The sequence below is a fragment of the Myotis daubentonii genome, chromosome 11 (assembly GCF_963259705.1).
Source record: "Myotis daubentonii chromosome 11, mMyoDau2.1, whole genome shotgun sequence".
Classification (NCBI taxonomy): domain Eukaryota; kingdom Metazoa; phylum Chordata; class Mammalia; order Chiroptera; family Vespertilionidae; genus Myotis; species Myotis daubentonii.
In genome coordinates, this window is record NC_081850.1 from 76,173,523 (window position 1) to 76,201,395 (window position 27,873).

Here is a 27,873-nt window from a genome sequence, read left to right on the forward strand (position 1 = left end):
AAATCATATAACCAGAGAACAGTTATCAAAACTAGCATTTTCGAGTGCCTTCCTCTCCCTCGGCTCTGCTTTGCTCTTTCCCGTGAACCAGATGATTGTCCTTCCTCTTGTTACTTATCTGCCTTCCCCTGCTCCCTCCTCCAAGTGAGTAAAGAATCTGGGTGCAAATGAAACAGGGAAATGTAAGCCTCCAGCCAGGACAGTTAATGTCCCTAACATTGTAAAAGTTTAATGTGTGAAGAAGGTAACTTACCTCTGGCATTCGTCTGACAAGTCCGTTTTAGTAGATCTCTTCTCGTCTACATACCCATCAAAAGACACTGGAAATCACTTCCCCTGTTAGTGCAGAGAGCTGTGTGACATAACCTTGATCTGACCTTGATCATGACCTGCCTCCTCGTGGGCCTTGCACACTGCTCCCCTCCCTGCCTGCCGCACACACGGTTCAACACGATGGAGAATGCAAGCTGAAGGCCGCCTGGGTCCCTTCAGCAGAAGGCAGGAGGCCAGAGTCAGAAGGTAAATTAGTATGAAGTAAAGACGGTGCTTTCTATGTAGAGGCATGTGGGGCGCTTACAACCGAACGTGTCTTCTCGTGGTCTCCGCAGCGTTCAGCACGCTGGTCCTTCCTTTGCGTTTTGTTATGCCCTTGTCACATACAGGGGAACACAAAGTCCACTACATCCTGTATCTCAAACTCACCAAAAGCTTGGTGAATTAGGTTTTATTATTGTTTGCTTTCAAATAAGGAAACAGGCTCAGAAAGGCGCCATGGCTTGGAGCTGTGAGTTCTCTGGTCTCAGAGCTGGGCTCTCTCCCCTGCCCACCGTACACAGCCAGGCTGAGTGATGGTGTCAGTTGGACCGGGCTGATGTTGTTCATGTTAAGCTAATTTGTGAGCTTAATGAGCTTGTGTGGGTGTTTTTTCCTGTTAATTTCTTCCCCTGATGGTTCTTGCTTCTCATTCTGGAATAGAAAAACCAAGGGCTTTGTAGACCATTTTTCCAAACAATTGGGCAGTATTAGAGTCACCCCATGACTTGGCAAAAGTCACAAATCTGAGGAATGAATGTAGAAAGGGCAAGAAGTGGACCCTACTAGTCAGGTGGATGGTGCTTTGCTATAAAGCGGGCAGGAGGCTGCTCTGGCAGCAATATCTGCTTAGTGGTCAAGAACTGAACACTCACGGGAGGGAGACCACCAGCCAGGGGGCAGGAGCCGGTTTGTAGGCTCAGAGCTGGCCTCGCTGGACTCACTGGAGTATCCGGTCTGCAAAGGTCTCTCCACACACCCCACCCGCTGAGTTACAAAGTAAACTGAGCAGTTTACCCCTGGAGTCTGAGTCATGCATCCACTGCAAACACCAGGTGCTGTCTGCAGAAGACCACGTGCATGGGGCGGGAGAGAAGTAAACAGGTGACCACAAAGCAGTAAGAAGTGCTGTGATGAGAATTTACAGCTCCAGCACAAGATGCCTGTCCTTATGGTGCAGTCAGATGACTGCAGAGGGCAAACAGCTACCATGATCACACTGGCTAGCACCATGATCACACTGGCTAGCACCACGATCACACTGGCTAGCACCACGATCACACTGGCTAGTACGGAGAGCTTCACACGCCTGTGCTTGGTGTTTGTGTACGTTGCCCCTGCGCAGCCTCTGCTTCAAACTCTCTTGGAAGACAGATCTCATCTCCATTAGAGATGAAACACAGGCCCAGAGAAAGATGAGAAGCTACGCCTCTTACAGCCCTGGTTCCTTCCAGAATCGCCGGCACCCAGCGTTGGTGCTCCTCAGCCCCAGCAGCAGTGGCTTGGGGGGCACCCAGAGTGGCTGGCTATCAACATCCGCAGCGGACCCAAAGATGAGCGGTGTATATATTTTTATTGATTTCAGAGAGGAATGGAGAGGGAGACAGAAACATGAATGAGAGAGAATCCCCGATTGGCTGCCTCCCCCACGGCCCCAACTGGGGACCCAGCCCGCAACCCGGGGAATGTGCCCTGACCGGGAATTGAACCGTGACCTCCTGGTTCATAGGAGGTCAACCCCTGAGCCACGCCGGCCGGCAAGATGCGAGGTATTTGGATGAATATTCAAGAGTCAGGGTTACCTGTGAAGTGAGTGGAACTTAACAGGGAGCGTGAAGCTCACCGCTGACGCCCTGATCAGTCCCACAGGCGGCATGGGGGCCCCGCCCAACACGGTGCCCAGCACCCGGAGGTCCTAGTCGCGGGCTCTGCAGCCACTGGTGACCCGCAGGTGGGGTGCGCGCGGGGCCACGCCTCCGCCCCCAGAGCCCAGCGGGTCCAGGCTCTGAGTCTGGGAGGAGAGTGACACGCGACAGTCTTTTGGAAACTCCAGCCCCGCGGCTCTCGGTGGGCAGAGCAGGGCCGGGCGGAGGAGCCAGGCTTCTCCACGTCAGTGCCCAGAGCCGCGGCTCACGAGGAGCAGGAACTGCAGAACCGTCTGTGGAAAGACGGGGCAACCGCCCGCGAGGGGCTGGAAGTCCTGGGGGCCCACGTGCTCCGCCTTCGTCCGGCTCCAACCCCATTGGCTGAAGCCAGACAGAGAGGCGACTCCCAGACAAGTGCAATCCCCGCCCTCCACCCTCATTGGCCGGCTCGGCTGGAGGCAGCTCCTTGACCCCCTCTGATCCGCACCACTCCTATTGGATGACAAACCCCGCCCCTCCTATACATTGGATAACTCTGTCCTAGGGGCGGTTCCAGCGCGCTCCGCCTACCGAACTTTGTTTCCATTGGTCTGCTCTGATCTGTAGGGCGGATCCCAACGGCGACGCTACCGTGTCTTGCGTTCCCATTGGCTGCTCCCACACCCACACCCGCTGCGGCCCAGGGCCTCCCAGACAGGCCGGTTGGCCGGCTCAGCCGGGAGAGCCGGTGTCTGCACCAGGACCTGCCGGCGTTGGCCGCGGACATGACGCCTGAGGACCAGGAGGAGACCCAGCCGCTCCTGCGGCCGCCGGGTGGCAGGTGGGCGGGCGGGCGGGGGAACCCGGGCCTGGGGCGCGGCCTGGCCCCTCTCGCTGCGCCCGGGCCGGCGCCGCTCACCGACCGCCTATCCCCGCAGCGTCCCCCGCGGCCGCCGCGTCTTCCTCGCCGCCTTCGCCGCTGCCCTGGGCCCGCTCAGCTTCGGCTTCGCGCTCGGATACAGCTCCCCGGCCATCCCGAGCCTGCGCCGCGCCGCGCCCCCGGCCCCACGCCTCAGCGACGACGCCGCCTCCTGGTTCGGGGTGAGGCCACCGGCTGGGACCCCCCACGTCCACCCCTGGGACGCGCGGGGGGACCCTCCCCCGGCCTGGCTTGGGGCGGACACGGAGACCCTCCTCCGATTCCGTCCCGGTTCCCCCGCCAGGGGTCGCCCTCTCCCCGACCACCAGCCGGGGACGGGTCCCCCTCCCTCGGAGGCCGCTGGGGGTGGGGTGGAGGGCGAGGTTGGGCCGCGCCCCCCTGGCGCCCCCTCCTCAGCTGGCGATCGCCCGCAGGCCATCGTGACCCTGGGCGCGGCGGCGGGCGGCGTGCTGGGGGGCTGGCTGGTGGACCGCGCCGGGCGCAAGCTGAGCCTCCTGATCTGCACGGTGCCCTTCGTGGCCGGCTTTGCCGTCATCACCGCCGCCCAGGAAGTGTGGATGCTGCTCGGGGGCCGCCTCCTCACCGGCCTGGCCTGCGGCGTTGCCTCGCTAGTGGCCCCGGTGAGTGGCCCGTAGCCTCGCGCCCAGGAACCGAGGAGGAGCAGACGGGGGCGTGGTTCTCCGGGGCCTCCGGGCGGCCCTTATCAGCTTTATCTCCCTTGCCCTCAGTGGGCCCTGTTTGCAGAGGAAGTAAGTTTCCGCAGTGAAGTCCTTCGTCCAGACCCAACTGGTCAGTGGCCAAGCGACTACCCAGGATTGTGCCACTTAACGTGGCCTCCCTTTTGCTCTGTGGATGGTCAACAGCAGCCTCACAGGATGGCTTGGGCCCCCTTGTCATTCAGACCGCTGAGTACAGTTTAGCAGGAAAACCGGGGCAAAGGCTGCTGCCGAGGGCCACTCCCCTTCGCTGGTCACACACCAGGGCTCGCCGCTTCCCTGCTTCTGTCAGCCCTGACCCAGCACAGCCAGGCTGGCTTCCAGCTCTGCCGCCTCCGGTCCTCAGCTCCCTCCCCTGTGAGTGAGAAGGACCGGTCAGCCCATGCAGTGGGCGAGGAATCAGAGAGACACACATCAGCCCTGTCGTGGCTTATGGAGGACTTGGATCCTGCAGCTGGGATTGCTGGTGACCAGGGAACTGCCGCTGGCCATGGCTTGGGTGACCCACCACCCACGCCCCAGCCGGGTGGAGATTGAAAGCAGTGGCGTGGGTTTCTCCCTGCTCATCCCGTTGCACCTGCCGCTCATTTCACCTGCATTGGCTGGGCAGCTGGGTTGGATTTTATGTTTGGGGTTTTTACTGGGTAAAAACACACCTAAGCCATGGGCATAGGTATGGAGTAACCCAGAAGTAAGAGCAAGGCCTCTTTGGCCCCTGAGCATAGTCGCTATAACCATTGAGGTGAAGAGTTCCTGCTTAACTCCAAGGGCACCACGCCAGCAGCCAGGTGTCACCTGGAGCTAGTTAGAAGGCAGACTCTCGGGCCCCACCCACACCTGCTGCACCCGTCTGCGTGTTACCAAGGGTAATGATACAATTACATGAAAGTTTGCAAAGCTCTGTGCCCACCCCCCCATCACCCTACACACAGCAGCCACACAGATACCCTCACCCCTTTAAACACCTGCTGCAGATCACTAGGTGGGCGCGGGAGGTATGAGCAAGGCTCTGACCCAGGGCTTGCAGTTAGGGGCCCACCGGGCCTGCAGCTCCCCCTTTACCTGCTCACAGGTCTACATCTCTGAGATTGCCTACCCTGAAGTGCGGGGGCTGCTGGGCTCCTGTGTGCAGCTGATGGTTGTCACGGGCATCCTCCTGGCCTATCTGGCAGGTAAGAGTTTTCACATCTTCTCTTTTGATCCCTTTTAATGGCCCCTTGGCCACTTTAAAGCCACAGAAACTGAAGTTCAGGAGAAGTCACAGGAGTTACCCGAGGTTTCACAGCCAGCACCCAAGGTGCTGGGTTCCCAGACCCCCTCCCTGAAGGATGTGCCTAAGTCCCCGGAAGAGCTGATGAAGGTGTGCTCATCCTCCTGGGCAGAAGCCCATTCCCAGGGTCTGGGGAGAGCTGGCAGCTTAGGTCAGTGCCTCACTGTGCAGTGACAAACAGGATTCAAGGGGCAGCCGGGGCACCCCAATAATCTCCCGCCCAGGCGCTCGGGCCCAAGCATGTCTCCCTCAGAAACATCAGTACTGGATTTGCAGCGTGAAGGAGGCGGGTTCCGGGGGACCCTGAGGGTGGAGCTGGGGCCAGCAGAGAAGTGTGTTTGCACTAGAACCGGGTAGAAAGAGGCGGGGCTCAGATCTGGCAGCCCGATCAGGGGAGGACCTCTGCCACTTACTGGCTGCCTGGCCTTGGCCTGCTCAGCCCCTGGGAGCTGCACTTGCTCTGTCTTTAGGTGGAGAAAACCCCACCTCGTCCAGGGCTGTTGAGGGTTTTATTAAATGACACCCGAGAAGTGCCTGGCAGCAGGCCCCCAGTGAGAATTGTGTAGGGATGGCCCGAGAACCATGGGGAGGGCAGGGAGCCTGGGGCTTTCGGGCCTGATGGGTGTGGTGGGGCCTGGCCGTGTGCCCTGTGGGTCTTTAGAATGGTCGATTTGCAGGTCTGTGGTCTTTCTTTTTACCCACTTACCATCCTGACTGTAATTCAGAGTCCTGGCAGCAGCCTGGCTGCTGCGGGGCCCAGCAGTGTGCACACGCATTGACATTTGGAACAGACGTGGGTGTCGAATTATCGCCCGTTCCTGTGACTTTTGATCCTCTGGCGCTCAGTGAAAGCCCCCCCCGCCCCCCCCCGCCCCGTCCTGCTTCGGCTCCAGGCGAACCAGCCTTGCCTGCCTCTTGGTGGTCTTCCAGAGGGTCTGCGTGAGGACTCTGTGAGGCCTGTCCCCCACCCCAGAGTGTTACACAATGGCCACGGCACACCCATCATTACATAGCAAGGCCTCATGCTTTGTATAACGGCTGCATACCTGCTCACGGCCGATGTAGCACAATGTCCCCATCACTTCTGCATTTCAACAGTAACCACAGTGTCAGTAACAGACTGCAGAGGTGGTAGGTCCCCACCCTTTAAGCTGAGCCCCTGGGTTGGTGAGGGGCACGCACTTGCCGAGAAAGCCCAGGCCGGCTCACCCAGGCTCTGACATCTGACCCCATCCAGGCTGGATCCTGGAGTGGCGCTGGCTGGCCGTGCTGGGCTGTGTGCCCCCCTCCTTCATGCTGCTGCTCATGTGCTGCATGCCCGAGACCCCGCGCTTCCTGCTGACTCAGCACAGGCGCCAGGAAGCCCTGGCTGCCGTGCGGTTCCTGTGGGGCTCTGAGCAGGGCTGGGAAGAGCCCCCTGTCGGGGCTGAGCACCAGGTGAGGGGCTGGGAGGTGGAGCTGGGGGAAGGGGTCAGGGAGGTATCACCCCTTTGCAGCCAGGGAGCCAGCACAAGCCGTTCTCAAGGATGTAACTGCACGCATGCGCGCGCACTCACACACACACACACACACGGAGCCAGTGTTGTCCTGTGTGCCAGCAAGCAAAGGCCTGCGCAAGCCCCGCTCCTTGGCAGGGCCCAAGCTTTGGTCTCACCGAAGAGAAAGGCCCGGCCGGGTCCCAGGGACACGCAGGGCGGACTTGAGGACTTGGTTTTTACGTGGGGGGTTGTAGGGCAGGGGTTGAAATCGAGTCTCTGCCCCTTACCTGCCGGGTGACTGTCCCATTGTCAAGCCTTAGTTTCTTCATGTAGAACAGGAGTCAGCACATGCTGCTGCGGAGCCAGTGGTGGTGAGGACTCGGGCCCGGCCCGATTCTGGTGGGATTCTGGAGCCCCTGGCCCTCTGCCCATGTGCTCTCTCTGTGGGTCCCCCCCCAACAAATCAGGAAGGGATGTCTGGAGTGAGGACCTTCCACCTTACACACGGGGAGGCCGCAGTGACGCGGACAGTGACCCGGAGAAGCTGAGGCTCCCTCCTTGGAGCAGGGCGCCCAGGCAGAGGGCAGAGCAGCCGGGCAGAGGGCAGGGCAGCACTGACGCCCCTTCCGTCCAGCAGGGCTTCCAGCTGGCCCAGCTGAGGCGGCCCGGCATCTACAAGCCCTTCGCCGTCGGCATCTCACTCATGGTGTTCCAGCAGCTGTCGGGGATCAACGCGGTCATGTTCTACGCAGAGACTATCTTTGAAGAGGCCAAGTTCAAGGTAAAGAGGCCTCTGCCTCATGCCGCTGCCGCTCGGGTGTGGCCTCCCCCGGGCCTCCGCCTGACCCGCCTCTGCCCATCTCCCCAGAACAGCAGCCTGGCCTCCGTCATCGTGGGCGTCATCCAGGTGCTGTTCACGGCCGGGGCGGCCCTGGTCATGGACAGAGCCGGGCGGCGGCTGCTCCTGGCCTTGTCAGGTGAGGCCCAGGGCTCAGCCCCGTGCGAGTGGTGACCCGGCCAGGCTCCCACTGCAGGTTGGGGGGTCTGTGCCAACGCCACTGTGTTGTGGGAGGAGGAGGACAAGTGTCCCTGAGAACAAGACTGAGATTTAACGGGAGCGCTCGCTGCAGGCCAGGCCCGTGCTCACGGCGTCACCACCTCACGCCGTAACCTTGCAATGAACCTGCAAGGAAGGTGCCACGGGGCCCCAGCTGACAATGAGGAAACGGAGGGCCCTGGAGGGGGAGTGACTTGACCTCTCTGAACCTCGGTTTCCCTCCGAAATGGGGGTAACGGGGCCATGGGGAGGCTCAGGAGCCCCTCGGCGTGCTGAGTGGTGCTGCTCAGTCAGGGCTCTGGGGTACTGCTCACTGCCCCGCCGAGGTGTCCAGGCCACTTGGCTGTGGCCACTGGGCTGAGACTCCTGCCGCGGGAGCCACGTGCCCGGGCTCCGGGCCGCTTCCCCCAGCGCCCTGCCCAGCGCCGCCCTCCCCGCAGGTGTGGTCATGGTGTTCAGCACCAGTGCCTTTGGCACCTACTTCAAGCTGACGCAGGGTAGCCCCAGCAACTCCTCACACGTCGACCTCTTGGCGCCCGTCTCCGTGGAGCCTGCCGACCCCAGTGTAGGGCTGGCCTGGCTGGCGGTGGGCAGCATGTGCCTCTTCATTGCTGGTGAGAGGGGGCCTGTGGGGAGGATGGGTGGGGACTGATGGGGACGCCCTGTCACTGCTGCATTCAGTGGCTCCCAGCCAGCCCAGGCCTCCCGGGTCTCACCTGTCCATAGGGCTCCCAAGTCTGCGTTTATAGCTCTGGCCGCGCACCCAGCACCAAGCTCAGCCCCTCTCCTCTCAGTCCCCCCGTCAGCGCACTGAGTGGGCCCATCGTTGTCCCGAGTGTAAGAAGCAGAGGGCCTGGCCGCCGACCTCACAACGGGGAGGCGCAGGGGGGGAGCCCAGCCTGGCACCCAGGCCCCTCAGCCCATGTGGGCAGCCCAGCCAGGCGTCAGCCCCGGGGTCTGCGGGGGGCCGAGGGTTCTGGTCCCTGTGGTGCTGACACCTGTCTTGTTCCCGAGGCTTCGCTGTGGGCTGGGGGCCCATCCCCTGGCTCCTCATGTCGGAGATCTTCCCTCTGCACGTCAAGGGCGTGGCCACCGGCGTCTGTGTCCTCACCAACTGGCTCATGGCCTTTCTGGTGACAAAAGAGTTCAGCAGCCTCATGGTGAGTCCAGGCCCCGGCAGCCTCCCCTCCCGTCAGCAGAGAAGTGCTTGTAGATTGTTCTCTTCGCAAAAGACTCAGGGTCAATGAATGGCCTTGTGTGCAGGCTGCACCCCCCATCCGGGGCACCAGCCATCTGGGTCGGGGTGAGGGGAACCTTCCGGCGGTCTTGGTGGAGGACGGCAGGGCGGGCCTCCCCCCGGACAGTGAGGACCCAGGGCGGGAAGTCGGGCTCTGTGGGGAAGTTCTGGCTCCAGCGCTGCCTGGCACTTCCCCGCTGTGACCGTGGTGTGCTGCTTACCTCCTCCGAACCAGCTTCCTTGGCGGGACATGGAGGAGGTGCCATACCTTCCTCTAGGGTTGATGGGAGCATCAGTTCAGTTCAACATTTTGCTCCCTTTTCATGGATAGACTTGACAGACACGGCCCTGCCTAAGGGGCTTCCCAGCCAATGGGGGGTGGTGTTGGAGCAGATGGACAAGCATTTGCTCCGTCATTTGCCACCCAGCCCCCAGGTCTCCTGGTACATACCACCTCCAGGCTGTTCATGGTGCCAGAGACAGCAAGGAATGAGATGGGCAGGGTCGCTTTGCTTAGGGCTGGGACAGCAGTGGACAGTGGTGGGAGGATAAACCAGGGGGCTGGGCTGGGGTCTGTCCAGGGAGCGGGCCCATCAGGCAGCTGCCCCCGGGAGGGACGGCTGGGAGGGCGGGCTGTGGTTCTGGGCTGGAAGGACGGACAGGCTCTGACCAAAGGGAACTGCTGTCTTCCCTTCCTGGGCCCTGCGTGCCTGTGTGTTCACACTGCCCATCTCGCCTGCTGTTCACTCACCCATTCCCTCTGGTACCTCAGAGGGCAGGGCCAAAGCCAAGTGTACAGGGAAGGTCTCTGGGCTCTGGAGTCAGACCCGGGGGGGAGAACCCAGCTGTCACTGGCTAGTGCCTCTCTGACCTGGGGCAGCCACTTCATCACAGTGAGCCTCAGTTTCCCCAGCACACAACGTCCATCCCATGGGCAGTGCTCAGCCTCCTCCACTGCCCCGCGCCCGGGCAGTGCAGGCGGGTGGTCACGTGAGGGCTGCTGCCTTCTCCAGTCACTGGCTCTTCCCCTCTCTCTGCAGGAGGTGCTCAGGCCCTACGGTGCTTTCTGGCTCGCCTCTGCCTTCTGCGTCGGCGGTGTCCTTTTCACTGTGTTCTGTGTCCCTGAAACCAAAGGAAAGACTTTGGAGCAAATCACAGCCCGTTTTGAGGGGCGATGACAGTCCCTTCCCAGGAGCGGCTGCCCTCCTAGCTGGGACAGTTTGGGTTTCGAGGGGACAGAAGCCTGCCTGTGATGCGAGCTGGGCCTCAGCCAGAGCCCAGAGCCCCTGCCAGCCCCCAGGGAGCCAGGAGCCAGGCCCTCGTCCTCCAGGTCCCTCCCTCCTGCTCAGCTCCCTACAGCCCCACGAGCCATGGGCATGAGGCTCCCAGTCCCTGGGTCCAGTTCCCACCGTTGCTCTGAGACTGAGGAGGAGGGGACGTCTCGGAGGGTCTTCAGCGCCCTGTGGCAGGCCGCCGTGTGCCCTCCCTGTCGTGACACGAAGCGACAGTGCAGGAGGGGACTCTTGGTTCCTCCCTTTCTGGAGGAGGTGCTTTTGGAGGCTGGGTGGTGGCCCTTGTCTCCTCACAGGAATGCATTTGTTGCCAAATAAAGACTTGGCTCAGAAAGTCAGGTCCCGGCCTCTCTGAGCTGCAGTTGAGGAGGGCAGTTTCCTGTCCCATAAACCAGCCTCTGAGAACTTTTGTGGGATTACTTCCCATCCCATAATCCGCTGTACTCACTTCCCTGGTGTGCAGCCCCTGTGTGCACCCACCTTGGCACCATCTATTAAGCTATAACGAGGCTGAGAGCTGGGCATTGGTTCAGGGCAGAGTGGTGGGGAGAACAGGACGGGCCCCAGGGTTGGTTTCTGGAAGATCCTGCAGCAGATCTCTGATTGCAGTAAAATGGGCCAAGTAACACGCATGAAAGCTCTCAGCTTTAGCAAAGTCCAAATTCCTGGGGCCTTCCAGAAGCAAGGTCATGTCCAAGTGTAGGCTCATCTTCTGTGCGGACAACTGCACATCTACACTGTTGTTAGTGCTGCATGTGGCCACTGGCTGGGCTGAGAACCGCACTGTCATGTCAGCGAGTGTCCTGCAAATGCCAACTTGTTTAGCGGGGATCGGGTCTCCGGTATCCTGACCAATTTTCTGTCCGCTCGTTGCACACATGGCCAGTTCTCCTGCAGCTCTCCTGGGGTTGCTTCAAGCTATTGTTTGTCCTGCACCCCAGAAGGTTATACGCCGGCTGTGTCTGACAGGGGCCTACTCCCTACCGTCTCAGAATCTGTTCTCAGTGAGTCAGCACCAAAGACAACTCAATCTAACAGGCCACCCACTCTCAGCCACCTCACAGAAGACAGGTCTTTGCACTGGAAACTTCTTCACGTGGAACTTCAAGCAGAGGCTGCTTCCAGCTCCTGCTTGGCCATCCCCAGCTTCTGCACATGGGGATTGGCAAAGGACCAGAGAGAAGGCAGGGGATGGCTCACACACCTCCCTCCCCCAGGCTGTAAGGGAGATGGTTAAACTTGTGGGCAAGAAAACCTCCTGTGGCTTCAGTCCTACTGTGGTCTCTTTCCTCTTTAATCCAGGGGCCAGGAGCCATGGCAGCGTGGTAAGAGCCAGTTCTAGTTGCACTACTCACTATGTGACCCGGACAAGTCACAGCCTCCAGGTCTCAGTTTATTCGTCTGTAAAATGGGCATAATGATGCTGTCTCCCACACAGGATTGTTGTGAGGATGAAAGGAAAAAATTATGTCAAGCACTTAGAACTGAGGATGTCATAGAATAAGTTTGTTGCTGTTAGCTGGTGGTGGTGATGAGGCTGTGGTGGAGCAAAGCTGGTGTGATGTCCAAGGTGTGCCTCTGAAAGACATGTGAAATATTTCCACATTTTTCTCTTCATATTCTATTTCCTACCCAGTTCCCTCAGCAACTCCTACCCATACCACCTTCTGATTGCTACCAGTACCCACTTATAGGTACCAAGGACGGTGGACACACGTGCTCTTCAGAGGTCCCCTGAGACTGCCTTGGGGCCTTCCCATCGGGGCACAAGATGGGAAGAACCAGCCCCAGCTGGCAGTCCAGTATCAGCCCAGCCCAGCACTGTCAGACACAGACCATAGGGAAGAGGAGCAGGATAAAGCATTGCCACAGGACAGGTCCAGCAGAAGCTGTGCTCTACCCAGCCCACATAAGACAGGTCTTTGTACTGGATAACGGCAGAAATCTGCATTGCCTACCAAGAGTCACTCCATCTCCATCTCATCCCGCTCCCCATCCCCTCACCCCAACTCTTCCAGAAGAATGCTGGCTTCTGGGAACCTAAGACAAGGCTTCTGGGTCCTAACGCCGCCCAGTGGCCGCATGCGGAATTGCATCAATTGAAGCCTGAAACACTGCTTCCTCCCAGGGGCCATGGGTAAGAAACCCTCTGCTACCACCTAGTGGCCAGTGTGGGGTTAGCACCTGTTGGGCCTGTGGCTGCAGGCAGAACCGCACCAACTGGAAGGAGTCAAAAATCAATGAGTGTCGGCAGCCCTGGAAGCTGGAAGAGGCAAGGAAACAGATTCTCCCCTAGAGCCTCTGGAAGGCATGTAACCCTGCCAACACCTTGATTTTACCCCAGTGATATCCATCTCCGACTTCTGACCTCCAAAATCGTAAGCCCCAAATTTCAGAAGCCAAAAGTGGAAATGGGCTTATCTCAAAGGGATCTGTGAGCGTGACTTGCCTAATGGAGTTAATCCAGTAAGATTCATACAGGACTCACTAAGAGGGTTATATTGGCAAAAACGCTACCAGCTGTGACTGAAAGGGGCCGAGACCGTACAACGTGAGAAGAGGCCTTAGGACCCCTACACTCATTTCCGCTTCCCAGGTAACGCATTCCCGTCTTATTGTCAAAATGCCTCTAAAATTGAATTGGGTTATCGGAAAATTGCTTGTGTGGTGAAGAATTTTCATCAATGCTCTGCGGAAGTCCATTGAAATATCCCCTGACGCAGCAGAGAATCCTCCAATGGACAGAAAGTTCAGGAATCTTCTTTTGCAACAGTGCTGACCAAACACTATCAAAGTGTGTTTTTGCCCCTGAAATTACTGAAGCGGTTCCCTCCTGCCGATTGATTTTATACTTTGAGAATGCCAGGCCACCAACCGGTGGCAGCCCTGTTCACACTGAGAGGCTCAAGAGGTGTGTGAAGCTGTCGAGCTGGGCCTGAGTTGAAGGTCCGGGAAGGAGAAAACCCTCTTCACCTGCTGCTCTGGGAACGTGACCAATTGAAAAATCAGGAGCCGAGAACCAGCGTAGAGCTGTTGTCTGCGCTAAAACTACAACTCCCATGATCCTTAGCGCCAAGTCGCTTCCTGTCTCAGAGGCTCCCGGCGTTGGATTCCGGTGGACGTGAAGAGTATGTGCGACATAGCATGATGGGAAATAGATTCTGGGAGCGAGAACTGGCGGAAGCCTCTCTAGGACGCACGATCCAGGACCGTGTGCGGATCACAAAGCTGGCACCGAGAGAACAGGCTTTGACTAGGAAGAGAGCGCGGAGATTTCTAGGGAATAGAAGCTAGAGGGGCTGGAAGGCAAGTGCGCATGACCGGAAGTGATGCTGTTTTCGCGCGTCCTCTTTGGCGCGAGAAGAAGACGTGACGTTTGGCAGGACCTGAAGCCGGTTTCTCAGTTGGAGCCTGTACCCGGTTACCTGCCTGCGGTATTTTCCCGCGGTGTTTTGTTTGAGGCTGAGTCGTTGGCTGCGCCTCGGGCTCCCCAGCCGAGGCCTGGCTGTGACTGGGAGACAGTGAAAGACCCGGCTGGACAGCCCCCACCCGAGCTCCCGGAGCCCAGCACCGCAGGCTCAGACCCGGCCTCGGGAGAAGGCGGGGGAGAGGAATCCGCGGGCCGAGCAGGGAAGCGACGCTGGCGCCCGGGGAACTGCCGGGAGGCGGTGTCGCGTGGTGATACCCGAATGCTGGAGGAAGGTGAGTGGGCTGAGGGGACGGTTTGCAGGCCAGCCTGTCCCAGCTTGCCCGCTATTGCTGCTGTGCGACGCGGTCCCCGAACCCCGCGGTTGTCCTTTCCACTTAGGGACGACCTTCTAATAAAGAATTCTGAGGTCAAAAAAGTTTGAGGAGCTCAGCCCCGGATAATCTCCGAGTACCCAACCCCTCACCCTGGGACGTACTCGGGGTCTCCTCCATTGCTGCTGATCTCCCAGCTCTTGAAGCAGCCAAACACCCTCGGAACAGGAGCCTATTGACTCCACCTGAGATGAGGGCGGGTTGAACGCAGCTGTTCGTAAAGTTGTGGAAGGTACTGGGGCTTTGGAATCAGAAGTCCTGTTTAACCTGTGTTTCTTTATGGAGGAAACGGTAAAATAACATTGAGTACCTCGATTACCAGTAAGAACTGTAAGCATCAAATAAAATAGCACTGTTAACGCCTTGCAGAACAGAACAAATGTGCATTAAATTTCATCTTAACCACCAAGGCTTGTGCCATCCTCCCCTAAATCAAGGAGCCCCTGTATTCGTCAGTAACTCTTCAAGTCCAATTTGACAACCAGCATTTCTGCTGTCTTCCCCAGAGACCTGAGAATGCAAGCAGCAGGTTATCATCCTCTCCGAAGAGAAAAATAAGATACAGTGGAGTTAGGTGAAACTCAGTAACTTAAGACCTTTTTCTTTCTTTTTCTGAGGACTATACTACCTCTTCTATTTTTTAACTGAAATATAATTCACATACTATATTCACTTTTAAAGTATACAGTTCAGTGGCTTTTAGTATATTTGCAAAGTTGCAAAACCATCACCACCACTATTTAGTTCTGAAACATTTCATCACCCTAAAAAGAAACCCATACCCATTAACCACTCCTTCCCCCTCCTCTAGTCCCTAGCAACCACTAATCTATTTTTTGTCTGTATGGATTTGCCCATTTTGGACGTTTCATAAAAATAGAATCATAGAGTATGTGTCTGATTTCTGTCACTTAGGATAATTTTGTAACATGAATGCATCTCATTCCTTTTTATGGCTGAATAATATTCCATTCTATGGATGTACCACATTTTATCTGTCCCTGGGCTGATGGATGTTGGGTGGTTTCCAGTTTGGGCTATTATGAATAACTAGAGGCCCTGTGCATGGATTCGTGCACATTGAAAGGAAATTAATTAAAAGGTGGCTGGTGGGGCAGGACTGGGTGAGACCGGCGGACATGCCTTGGAGCCAACCTCCCGAGGTCCCTCCCCGGCCAGCCACACCTGGTGAGGCGATGCAGCTCAAAGGGCGTCCTTGGAGTGAGTTGGGGTCCCTCTAGCAGGCGGGGTCCCTCAGCCTGGCCTGCGGGGATGGGGCCAAAACAGGCTCTCCGACATCCCGAGGGGTCCCCGATTGCAAGAGGGCGGTTCTCCAGTGATGCACCCTAGAATTGGGCTCCCTCATCCCTGGTTCCAGGTGCATCACCCAAGAACCACAGATGCCAAGTCACTACAGTGTGGCAGCTCCTGCATTGAGCATCTGCCCTCTGGTGGTCATTGTGTGTCATAGCTACTGGTCGGATGGTCACTTAGGCTTTTATGTATTAGATTAGAGGCCCGGTGCACAAAAATTTGTGCACTGGGGGGGGGGGGGCTGTCCCTCAGCCTGGCCTGTGCCCTCTCGCAGTCTGGGACCCCTTGGGAGATAACGACCTGCTGGCTTAAGCCTGCTCCCGGGTGGCAGAGGGCAGGCCCAATCCCTAGGTGCAGCCCCTGGTCGGGCTCAGAGGAGGGCTGATTGGGGAGTTGGGGCACCGCTCCCTGTCATGCACAGGGCAGGGCGGATTGGGAGGTTGTGATGCCACCCTCAGTCACGCTCAGGGTAGGGCTGATTGGGGGGTTGGGGCACTGCCCCCTGTCACACTCAAGGCAGGGTCGATGGGGAGGTTGCGGCACCACCCCGACACACACAGAGCCGCAGGGCAATCGGGGGTTTGGGCGCTGCCCCGTCACGCTGATCCCGGTGCCGGGAGGCCTCGCGGCTCCGCTGATCCCGGTGCTGGGAGGCATATTACTCTTTTACTATATAGGATAGAGGCCTGGTGCACGGGTGGGGCCGGCTGGTTTGCTCTGAAGGGTGTCCTGGATCAGGGTGGGGGTCCCCACTGGGGTGCCTGGCCAGCCTGGATGAGAGGATGATAGCTGTTTGCAGCTGGTCACACACCCTTCAGGGTGGGGGTCCCCACTGGGGTGCCTGGCCAGCCTGGGTGAGGGGATGATGGCTGTTTGCAGCTGGTCACACACCCTTCAGGGTGGGGGTCCCCACTGGGGTGCCTGTCCAGTCTGGGTGAGGAGCTGAGGGCTGTTTTCAGGCTGGCGGGTGACTGAAGCTCCCAACCGCTCCTTTTTTTCTTTTTTTATTCTGGGCCAGCTTTAGCTCTGAGGCTTGGCTCCAGTTCTTAGGCCTCTGCTGCTGAAAGCAGGTATTTGGTTTGTTTGGGTTCTATAATCGAAACACTGTTTCAACTCCAGCTCTGAGATCCTGGCTGGCTGAAAGCAGGTTTCTGGGGTTTTGTTTAGCTTCTATATTTGTAACAATGTTTCAAACTGCAAGCTCAGAGGCCGGCAGCGGCAGGCGGGGAATGTTAGTTTCCTCCATCACTGAAGCAAGCAAGTCTCCTGTTCGCTTCAAGCTGCCTGGCTGCCGGCTGCCATCTTGGCTGGCAGTTAATTTGCATATCGCCCTGATTAGCCAATGGGAAGGGTAGCGGAGGTACAGCTAATTACCATGTTTCTCTTTTATTAGATAGGATAATGCTGTGAACATGTGTGCAAAAGTTTTTGTGTGGACACATTTTCATTGTTCTCAGTTGTATGCCTGGAAAAGGAATTGCTGTGTGGTATAACTTTCTAAGGAGCTGCCAAACTGTTTTCCACCGTGGCTGCACCATTTTACATTCCCAGTAGCAATGTATGAATGTTTGTTTCTCCCTACATCAACGCTTGTTTTCCACCTGTAAATTTTAGCCATCTGGTACCTCATGGTTTGATATGCATTTCTCCAATGATTAGTTATGTTGAACATCTTTTCATGTACTTTTTGGCTATTAGTATACCTCCCTTAGAAAAATACACAAATCCACTGCTCATTTTGAAATTGAGTTTTTTGTTTATTTTTTAAAAAATATATATTTTATTGATTTTTTACAGAGCGGAAGGGAGAGGGATAGAGAGTTAGAAACACTGATCAGCTGCCTCCTGCACACCCCCTACCGGGGATGTGCCTGCAACCAAGGTACATGCCCTTGGCCAGAATCTAACCTGGGACCATTCAGTCCGCAGGCTGACGCTCTATCCACTGAGCCAAACCGGTTAGGGCTGTTTATGTATTCTGGATACTGGATCCTTAAATTTATGATTGTGCACATATTTTTCCCCGTTCTGTGGTTATCTTGACATTTTTTAAAAATATATTTTTTTATTGATTTCAGAGAGATATAAAAACATCAATGAGAATCATCGATTGGCTGCCTCTTGCACGCCCCACACTGGGGATCAAGCCCGCAACCCAGGCATGTGCCCTTGACCAGAATTGAACCTGGGACTCTTCAGTCCACAGGCTGACGCCCTATCCACTGAGCCAAACCAGCTAGGGCTCTTTTCACATTTTTTATAGTGTCCTTTGAAGCACCAAGTTTTTAATTTTGATGAAATCCAATTTATTTTGTTCTTTTGTTGCTTGTGCTTTTGGTGCCATATCTAAGAAACTATTTTCTTCTGGGACTTTTAGCTTTCACATTAGGTCTTTGATCCATTTTGAATTCATTAGCAGTACAAGGTAGGGGTCTAATTTCATTCTTTTATTGATTTTCAGAGGGAGGAACATCCATTTGTTGTTTCACTTATTTATGCATTCATTGGTTGATTCTCATATGTACCCTGACCAGGAATCAAACTTGCAATCTTGGCATATTGAGATGATGCTCTAACCCAGCAGTTGCCAACCAGTCCAAAAGGTTGGTGACTGCTGCTCTAACCAACTGAGCTTCTCAGTCAGGGCCTCTAACTTCATTTTTATGTGTCTATCCAGTTGCCCCAGCACCATTTTTTTTAAAAGAATATTTTCCCCACTTAATTTCTTAGTACTCTTGTTGAAAATCAATTGTTTATACAATGTGCTTATTTCTGGACTCAGTTCTTTTCTATTGATACACTGTATGTCTGCCCTTGTACCAGTACAGCACTATTTTGATTACTGTTTTGTATAAAGTTTTGATATTGCAAACGAGTCCTTCAACTTAGTTCATTTTCCAGATTTACTATTCTGGGTCTCTTGCATTTCCATGAAATTTTGGATTAGTTTTCTGTAAAAGAGCCAGCTAGGATTTTGACTGGGATTGCACCAACTCAACAATGGTTTTTAGTGTACATGCCTACACTTCCTGTTTTTATTACTAGGCATTTCATTCTTTTAATACTCTTCGAATTGCTTTAAATTTCATCTTTTGATTGTTCATTGCTAATACCTAGAAATACACCTGGAGAAATAGCTATTCAAATCTTTTGCCCATTTTAAAGAGGTTGTCCCTTTACTGTCTATTCATCTTGTATCCTGCAACCTTGAACTTACCTGTAATAGCTTGTGGATTCCTGAAGACTTTATGTATACAAAATCATGAAGTTTTAATCCCTTTCCAATCTGGATACCTTTTTATTTTCCCTTGCCTAAGTGGCCTGGCTAGAACTTCCAGTAAAATACTGAATAGAAGTGGCAAGGCAGACATCTTAAAGCATCTCAAATGCAATTAGTTCTCTTCTGTTCCTAGTTTACCATAAAATGGTGTCATATTTTGTAATATCTTTTCGGTTTTGAGAAGATCATGTAGGAGTTTACCAACTGCTTTATCTGCATTTTCCTTTAAATTTTCAAAGCAACAACTTTACAAGGGATTTATCCCCACTTTACAGATGAGAAAAATGAGATTTAAGAGGTTCTGTGATTTGCACACTGCTGGTAAGTGGTGAATAGGGGATACTAGACTCTGCTACACTCTAATGCAGAGGTGGGGAACTTTTTTTCTGCCAAGGGTCATTTGTAATTTATGACATCCCCAGGCCATACAAAATTAGCAGCTTAAAAAAGGGAAATTTATATCCCACTGCGGGTCTGTGAATTCAGAGTGAGAATGTGACTTCCTAGCTTAGTGAGCTAAACTTTTATGCCTCATTTGTTTCTTTTCTTCCAGAATCATGATCTCCAGACCCTAACCTTTCCCAAGAGGAAAGCACAGGAGAGGAAGGAATGGGAATGGTGACTAGTCTCCTCACAGCAGGGCCACATGTAAGTTGGAAATTTACTCAAAAACAGCCTTGTATTAAGGGGGTTTTGTTGTTAATTACAAAAGGAATACATATTCATTGTAGAAAACCTGGGACACAAAATGGGTGATACTTAGGAGGAAGAATGAATAGGCACTTGGATTTGTGGTGAAGGATACCACCAGGTTTCTGGGCGGCCAACTAAGTGAATGGAGGTACCGTTCTCAGAGCTGAAAATATACCTTCTTGCCTCTGTGGCTTTCCCCTGCCTTAGATAATTATCCTTCTCTTGCTCCTTCTGAGGAATTTCTCTAAGGCCAGCATGTTGATTGCCTCCTCCCAGCTTCCACCCAGGATTCCTCTTCGATCATCTTACATTCTTGCTTTGTCCATCTGACACATTACAGGTCATTGCATGTGCTTGGCTCTCCTGTATCGCGTCATGTCTGAGTTCACAGAAATACCTATTAAATGTTCTTAAAACATTAAGCTTTCACATTTGTTTGCCAATTTCCACCTGGTGGCTCATTGGGTAAACTGATTGTAATTTTGGTTTTCCTATATTGCTGTTAATTCCCAAGCAGCTGTTACTTTCTGTCCAATTACTGTTCATGCATATACACACGTTGTCTCTTCATAAGGAAAAGCTACCAGAATTGTAAATGTATCAGCAAGAGACTTTTATTTATTTTTGTGTCAATATCCAATACTGTTAAGCCCATAGTAAGTGCTTTTCTGGAACTCAAAGCCCTGAATCCTTCCCAAGACCCTCTCTAGGCCTGCTAGCCATCTCACCCATAGCTGCCCACCTCCCTCACCACACATCCAAAGGTTACTGGGCAAGAAATGTGTTTGTTGTTTCAGGGATCCACGCCCTTCAGCAATGTGACTGCAGCTTTTCCTCACAGAGTGGAGGCACTTGGTCCGAGCTCCAAGGGAAGGGTTTGAGGAGATACCAGAAAAGTCCAGGAACCTGGTCCTACTGGGTAAGGAAACCATTGAGCATACTCTGCTCAGTCTGAAAACCTGTGGCCCTTTCCAGTGTCGAGTGATCCCGAATGGCTCTGACACCCTGGAGGGACAGTGTTTAGTCTTCCTCGTTCCCTAGGAAGTCTCTGCATTCTTGGTTGGGGAATGGGCATTTTCGTTCTGTTCCCTGAGGTTACATCTCACCATTTCCCCCCCTAGGACTAGGGTTGGGGTAACCCTCATCAGGTTAGTTTTCTTTACTCAGTAGTTTCACAACTTCCCAAGTAGCTTGCTTTATGAGCTTAGCTTAAATCCTTAGCTTGACCCCCTCCTTGAAGCTGTTCATGTAGTTCCTTCCAGAAATGCTTTTACCAAGACATCGGCACCACACCATGTCTGTCTGTCTTACTGCTGTATCCCGTAGTGCACAGCACAAGTGCATGCTCAATATGTATTTGTTGAATGAATGGAATTAATGGCCTAACTGGCCTTTCCCATTCCCCTGAATGCTAGGTGGCTATTAGGACAGGTCTCTAAAGCCCATTTCCCCCCTTGAATAGGACTTCCAGTTTCCCAGCCTGGTATGGACTCCCAGTGAGAACAAGGGAAAAGCCCATGGATGCTGGAGGGAGAAGGCCTAAGGAGTGCCGGTCCAGGTAAGGGAACAGCACTACGCCAGTGAGTCTTGGGAGCAAAAGCCCCTCTCAAACCCACATTAATGCATTTGGTAAGGGACTAGTAACTGGGGGTACACAGGTGAGGGTGGGGGCTATCTTAGATCAGATGAATGGGCATGAACTCCCAGTTAGAACAAGGGAAAAGTCCATGGAACAGTGGGGGGGAAAAAATAGGTTCTAAGGACACCTAGACTATACAGGAAGGAAATCCATTTATTGACCCCAGAGCATGTGCCAAATGGGAGGGGAACTGCATGTTGCCCTCCCAGCCCCCTGGATAACTCTGGCAAGAAGTGCAATTCAGGCCGTCTAGCCTGAGTGCACACCAGGACCTAGGCCCAAACTAGCTCCATGGCTTCTCTCCAAAATTTCCCACAGCCTGTAATTGCTCCAATTACAGCTCCAGGCGCAACACAGCTTACCCGAGGTTCCCCGCAGCCTGCTTCAGCTTCCAGCTGCCCTTCCAAGGTGGTCCTGGCGTGGCTCACACCTGCTCCAACGGCAGCTCTGGGCTCTCAAGTGGCTTCACCTCTGGACTCCTCACAGCCTGATTCCACTCACGTCTGCCAAGATGGTCCCAGCACAGCTTGCCCCTGGGACTTGTGGCTCACACCCGCCACAACTAAAGCTCCAGGCCCCATTGTGACTTTCCCTGGACTCCGCAGCCTGAGCCCCTCCAACTGGCCTGCCAAGGCACGTCAGAGCACCTGTCCTCAGGACGCCTGCAGCTCTTACACAGGCCGCTCCAGAGGGTGCTGTTTAGCCTCATTCATAGAAACAGCCAAACGAGACAGAGAAATATGTCCCAAATGAAAGAACAGGACAAAAGCCCAGGAAAAGAATTAAATGAGATGGAGACAAGTAATCTACCAAATAGAGTTCAAAACACTGGTTATAAGGATGTTTTATAAGGATGTTTAGTGGACCCAGGAGAATAGATTAACTCAGCGAGAATCACAAAGAGGTAAGACATATAAAGCAACTAGTTACATACAAAGGAGCCCCCATAAAACTATCAGCTACTTTTCAGAAATTTTGCAGGCCAAAAAGGAATGGTACAATATATTCAAAATAATGAAAGGGGGGGGGGGGGGGGGGACCTGTAACCAACAATACTCTACCCATGTATCCTTTAGAATTGAAGGCTAATTTCCTAGACAAGCAAAAGCTAAACCAGCACCAGAGAAAGAAAGTTAAAGGGATTTTAGGTGGGAAAGAAAATCCCTTTAAACTAAAAGAAAGAAAATGTAAGGGTGACCTCAGCACTATGGCAGCGTGTGGGACTCCTGTACTCCCCGGACACCGGCAATCCAATGAAGCCTGCAATGTCCGTGCGTCTGAAGGCGGGGGGGGGGGGGGGGGGGGAGGTGTATTGGAATGCATGGGGGGGGCAGGATTAGATGCAGTTCGGTGGCCCCACAGAACACAGTAGCAAGGGAGGTGTGGGGTATGCCCCCACACTATGGCCCTGCAAAAACAATATTGGTGGCCAAGAATCTGGCTCCCTTCCTCTCCCCCCACTGGCAGCAGAGCCAGGTAGCAGCAGTGATGGTGCCCGTTAGGAACAGGAGGCAGCCCTGTGGGTGTGTGAACCCAGCTCCTGCCCACCCACTCCATGGTGGTTACGCCCAAGACTGAGGGGACCCAGACATACAGTGGGGACCCCTATAATAACCCCTGAAGCACACACAGCACAAGCAAAAAAAAAACCTGAAAACTTAGCACTATGTCACCTACTGATAAACAAAACAGAGCCTCTAATTAGCAACCTATTGAATCTTTAAGATCAAAACAGTATCTAAACAAGGAAAGAATCCACTACCTCATATGCACAGGCAGAGGAATGATCCCTTAAGTACCATGAACAACCAGGGTAGCATGTAACTTCCAAGTGTCCAGAAACCAATCTGAAAGACATGGAAGACTGATAACGATTCCTGCCATGAAGAAACTCAACATACAAGAAAACTGGGAGGCAGTTCAGGTGAGGTCAGGAATAAAATCAGTGAACAAAAGGAGTACTTTACCAAAAAGAACCATGCCGGGGTCCAACCCCAGCAGGTCCAGGGGTCCCCAAAGGCGTGGACGGAGTCGGCGAATAAGGAATGACACGGAGGCAGTGTTCAGTTGATCAGCAGCCTAGCCAGGATCTCCAGCCAGGATCTCCAGCCAAGTTCTGGTCTAGATCTCCAGAGAGGTTCTGTATAGGTTCTCCAGCCAGGTTCTGTCCAGGCTCTCCAGTCAGGTTCAGTCACCAGGTTCTAGTCAGGCTCTCTTGCCAACCTCTGCAGTCAGGTTCAGTCCAGGATCCCTTGCCATGTTCTGTCCAGCGAAGTTCTTCTGTCTCCAGGCTCCGTGTAGGTTCTGTCTTCTGAATTCTCTTCTAAGCTCTGTCTCTTTCTGTCTTGTTACATCTGTATTTATACCAGTTGATTCAATCCTATCAATCTCTATTCCAAAGGTTAGGGCGTTTCTTATCTCCATTCCAGGGAGTAAAGATTATGTAGCTTAAGCATGATTGTTCGTAGTTAAAGTGATTAATTACCCGCCTGGCACTTAGTTAAGGGGTTTTATTCCCTCCCTAACTTCAGGGGAAAATCCCTACCTGGGGAAACAACCTTTCTCAGAGGTGACCTTGGTTAAAACACATAGTGCCAAGAAGGTGAGCAAACATATTAAGAAAAGTATGCCATATATGCCAGGTCCCTTGAAACAGCAAGCATGGACCGGCTCCCGGCAGAACCAAACCAATCCTGCCGCTGAAGAACTCTCACTAAATGAGATGAAGAGCACGTTAGGCTCCGGCCGATGGCTCAGTTGGTTAGGTGGAGCTCCTTCCCATACACATAACAAAGAAACAGAATTTCCAGAGGATGAGGCCCAGAAATCAGGGTTTTAAAAAAGATTCCCAGGTGATTCTAATGTGCAGCCCAGGTTGAGAACCACTGCCCTACACCAAACAGGTTTTGGACTGGATCCCGTGGGGCACATACAGGAGGCAGCTGAATGTGTCCCCTTTCCTCTCTAAAAACCAATGTACATATCCCTCAGGTGAGGATTATCAATAAAATACATTAAAAAGCATTGGAAATACAATAAACCAGATGGAAGACAGAATTTGTGAAACTGAAAAAAATAACGAAAAATCTAGAATTGACAAGATCTTCACAAAACTAGGGAACTAGACAATCCAGTACAAGAAGCTAACAGGACATGAAATTATCTCTGCAAAAAGACCCCTAAGATGCATTAAAACTGTCAAAAGTTAATAATAGCCAGGCCACTGGGGCTCAGTTGGTAGAGTGTCATCCCATGAACCAGGTCACAGTTCAATTCCGGGTGAGGGGATGTGCAGGAGGCAGCGGATGAATGTTTCTATCTATCTCTCCCTCTCTTTCTCTGAAATCAATAAAAACATTTTTTTAGCCCTAACAGGTTTGGCTCAGTGGATAGAGCGCCGGCCTGCAGACTGAAAGGTTCCAGGTTCGATTCCGGTCAAGGGCATGTACCTTGGTTGTGGGCACATCCCCCGTAGGAGGTGTGCAGAAGGCAGCCGATCGATGTTTCTCATCATGTTTCTAACTATCCCTCTCTTCCTCTCTGTAAAAAAAAAAAAATCAATAAAATATATTTTTTTTAAAAAAACACTTTTTAAAAAAAGAAGTTAATGATAAAGAATTCTCAAGGAGGGGAAGGGGCAGGGGAACAGACAGCAACCACCAGAGGAAAACTTACCAGATTATCCTATTTCTCAGTAACCCTACAGGCCAGGTGAGTGGAATTATATATTCAAAACACTGAAACGAGGTTGCAGTGGTGGTATAGTAGTGAGCATAGCTGCCTTCCAAAACACTGAAACTACCAGCCAAGACTAATCCAACAAAACTATCCATGATAGATGAGTAAAGATAAAATACATACATACAATGGAATCTTACTCAGCCCTGAAAAATGAAACTTAGCTATTTGCAACAATATTAACGGACCTTTTCTAAAAAGTATTATGTTAAGTGAAAAAAGTCAGACAGAGGAAGACAAATACCATTTGCTTTCACCTATATGTGGAATCTAAAAAACAAAAACAAAAAAAAATGAACCAACGAAACAAACAGCACAAGCTCATGGTCAGAGGGGGGAGGGAGGTCAGTGTTGGGCAGAAAAAGGGAAGAATTCAGGAGTACAAACTTCCAGCTATAAAATAAGTCAGTGATTTAAGTTACAGAACAGAGACCAGAATCAATGTAACAACTATCGTGACATGGTTACTAGACTTACTGTGGTCACTTCATAAGGCATAAAACTGTGCTGCACACCAATTTTAAAGAATCATTAACTTAAAAAATATCCACTCTAGTAAAAATGATGCAGGTTCAGTTAAATTTAGAAAAAGATCAAGATCCCTAATCCCATCACACAGAAGTCTTCATATCACAAAATTCAGTAATATGTAATTTTACATATTCCTTTTTTCACTTGTGTGTTTCTATCACTGCATATTCTCTGAAAGCAAGGTTTTTATGACTTATATTATAAAATACTGTCACTGGACATTAGGAAATACAGATAAGCACTAGGAAAAATTGTCTGATCCCACAACCCAAAGACAATACAGCTTATACCCACATCTCTCAGGGCTTTTCTACCAAAGGAGTTAGTGCAGACTTCAAACATGACTTGCAATTGCTAATAGTGTCCCTTGGTTGGCTGTGCTATGGTCATCCCCTCATTATTCAACATTTAGATGTTTGCTTTTCATTTGACAGCTGTGTATTCTCAATGGTTCCTTAGGATAAACTCGAATTCTGCTATCAATATTTTCAAGACTCTCAGCATGTGCAACCATATTTTCCAGAATGTTCCAATTTATGCAGCCCCACCAGTGTATGAGATACCGGGGTGCTAAATTCTTATCAACGCTAGGATTACACATTTTTTTAAAATCTTAATTTTAAAAAGTGAAAAAATGTATGTTGCTGCACCATTAGCAGCTTTTTGTTTTGTTTTTTTGTTAATCCTCACCCAAGGCTATTTTTTTTTAGGGAGAGTGGAAGAGAGAGGGAGACAGAAACATCAATGTGAGAGAAGCACATCGATTGGTTGCCTCCTGCACAAGCCCTGACCAGGGCCTGGGCTGGGGAGGAGCCTGCAACCAAGATATGTGCCCTTGACGGGAAGCGAACCCACGACCCTTTGGTCCTCAGGTCAACACTATCCAGTGAACCAAACTGGCTAGGACTGTTATCAGCTTTTTAAACCAGGTAAGCAGAATGCCCAAAACCACACAGAATTGAGACTAGGACAGCTTGAGACAACTACCTAGTAGTATTAGGCAAAAACAGATCTGTATCAGAAGGAAAAGGAACATCCCATCTGCGGTAGAGGTTAAAGGGGAGGCTAATGTGAGCTAATGTCCCTGAGAAGCCATTGGTCGTTATTCATGGTTTAGAACAGAAACAGAAACCACTAATGTTCTGGGTGAAAAGTGAAGCATCAAACCTGTCTGCATTCGAGTTCAGCCAAACTCCAGCCTTTGTATTTCAGTATTCTCTTTTCTTCTACCAAAGGAATTTTTTAAATTGCCTTTCTAAATCTTTTTCAGACTGGAAGACTGTGTCTGAATCACCACCAGAGCAAGACCTTTCTGAAGAATCATTCCAAAACACAAGAGTAGAGATACCTCCTGGGGAATCAGATCATAGGAGCTGTGGAGAGGGGAAGAGCTTTAATCTGCGAGCAGTCCTTTCTCCACAACAGAGAGCTCCTAAAGAAGTGAGACCCCATAAATGTGAAATACAAACAGAGCCTCAGGAGGAATTCAGACATAATTTAAATCTCACAGAGCAAAACCATACACACGTAATGAGTGTGGCAAAGCCTTCAGTTACTGTTCTTCCCTTTCACAGCATCAGAAGAGCCGCACGGGGAGAAGCCTTATGCGTGCAATGCATGTGGGAAGGCCTTCAGCCAGAGCTCCTCTCTTACTCAGCACCAAAGCATTCACACTGGAGAGAAACCTTATAAATGCAGCGTGTGGAAGAGCCTTCAGCCAGAATGCAAACCTCACAAAACACCAACGCACTCACCCTGGAGAAAAGCCCTACAAATGCACCGAGTGTGAGAAAGCCTTCAGTGACTGTTCAGCCCTGTTCAGCATCAGAGAATTCACACTGGAGAGAAACCCTACGAATGCAGCAACTGTGGGAAGGCCTTTGGTCACAGTGCCAACCTCACAAACCACCAGAGGACTCACACAGGGGAGAAGCCCTACAGGTGCTGTGAGTGTGGGAAGGCCTTCAGTTACTGTGCAGCGTTCATACAGCGTCAGAGGATCCATACAGGAGAGAAACCTTACAAATGCAACGCATGTGGGAAGGCCTTCAGCCAGAGAGCAGACCTCACAAACCACCAGAGGACTCACACTGGAGAGAAACCCTACAAGTGCGAGTGTGGGAAGGCCTTCAGCCAAAGTACAAATCTTATAATCCACCAAAAGACCCACACTGGGGAGAAACCATAAAGCATTTAACCGGAGTTCATCCCCTAGTCAGCATCAGAGAATTCACACTGGTGTGAAAGCCTACCAATGTAGGGAGTGTGGGAAGGCCTGCAGGTGTAGTTCAGCTTTCATTAGACACCAGACTCCATGCTAGGGAGTAACTGGCAACATGACCAACGTGGATGGGGACCTGATGGTTTGAAAGCCTCTGGAAACTTTTGCACCTTTAATAAAGTGATTATTTCATGTGGAAGGTCTCAAGAGCTTTTTTTCTTTAACTATATAACCCAACTCAAATTACTAGTCACCTATATTCATGAGCCTAAGTGCTTTTTTGTGTACCAAGCACTCCAAGAAACCTTGGTTTATAAAGGTATGATCAAATCAGGGGAAGACCTGGTTCCTACTTAAACGCTAGGTATTTCAGCAATGGTTCTCTCTCCTTGAATGACTTGTAAAAACCATAAGAACCAAGAATTCTGGCCAGGAAAGAGCATTTCTCTATAATGGGGTCAATAAAGTATCTGATTTGGGGAAGTAAATTCAAGTAGGAAAGATTCTGGG

At 52.3% G+C, this 27,873-nt stretch overlaps 1 protein-coding gene across 20 annotated transcripts; it reads left to right on the top strand.

Moving 5' to 3' along the window:
- The first annotated feature begins 2,828 nt into the window (after nt 1-2,828).
- SLC2A8 (solute carrier family 2 member 8) lies at nt 2,829-27,562 on the top strand. 20 transcript variants are annotated; one of them, XR_009447719.1, is made up of 16 exons: nt 2,829-2,997; nt 3,095-3,257; nt 3,510-3,716; nt 4,885-4,984; nt 6,320-6,519; nt 7,195-7,341; nt 7,429-7,537; nt 8,058-8,231; nt 8,632-8,777; nt 11,783-13,848; nt 19,095-19,189; nt 19,273-19,382; nt 20,032-20,153; nt 20,697-20,792; nt 21,214-21,777; nt 26,413-27,562. XR_009447719.1 is itself a non-coding variant. In XM_059658099.1 (11 exons), exons 1-10 carry the CDS (start codon nt 2,942-2,944, stop codon nt 19,161-19,163), a joined length of 1,371 nt encoding a protein of 456 aa, XP_059514082.1. In that variant the 5' UTR covers nt 2,829-2,941; the 3' UTR covers nt 19,164-19,189; nt 26,413-27,562. The 20 variants fall into 20 exon arrangements, 5 of the variants coding, with proteins under 5 accessions (XP_059514082.1, XP_059514079.1, XP_059514080.1 ...); XR_009447721.1 differs by having other exon boundaries at nt 21,214-21,565; XR_009447722.1 differs by lacking the exon at nt 21,214-21,777.
- Nucleotides 27,563-27,873: the final 311 nt, after the last annotated feature.

Excerpts from the sequence above, each read along its gene's own strand:
- SLC2A8 (XM_059658096.1), top strand. The coding sequence starts at position 2,942 with ATGACGCCTGAGGACCAGGAGGAGACCCAGCCGCTCCTGCGGCCGCCG. Across the intron at positions 3,717-4,884 it reads TTGCCTCGCTAGTGGCCCCG|GTCTACATCTCTGAGATTGC; the intron begins GTGAGTGGCCCG and ends ACCTGCTCACAG. Across the intron at positions 6,520-7,194 it reads CTGTCGGGGCTGAGCACCAG|CAGGGCTTCCAGCTGGCCCA; the intron begins GTGAGGGGCTGG and ends CCTTCCGTCCAG.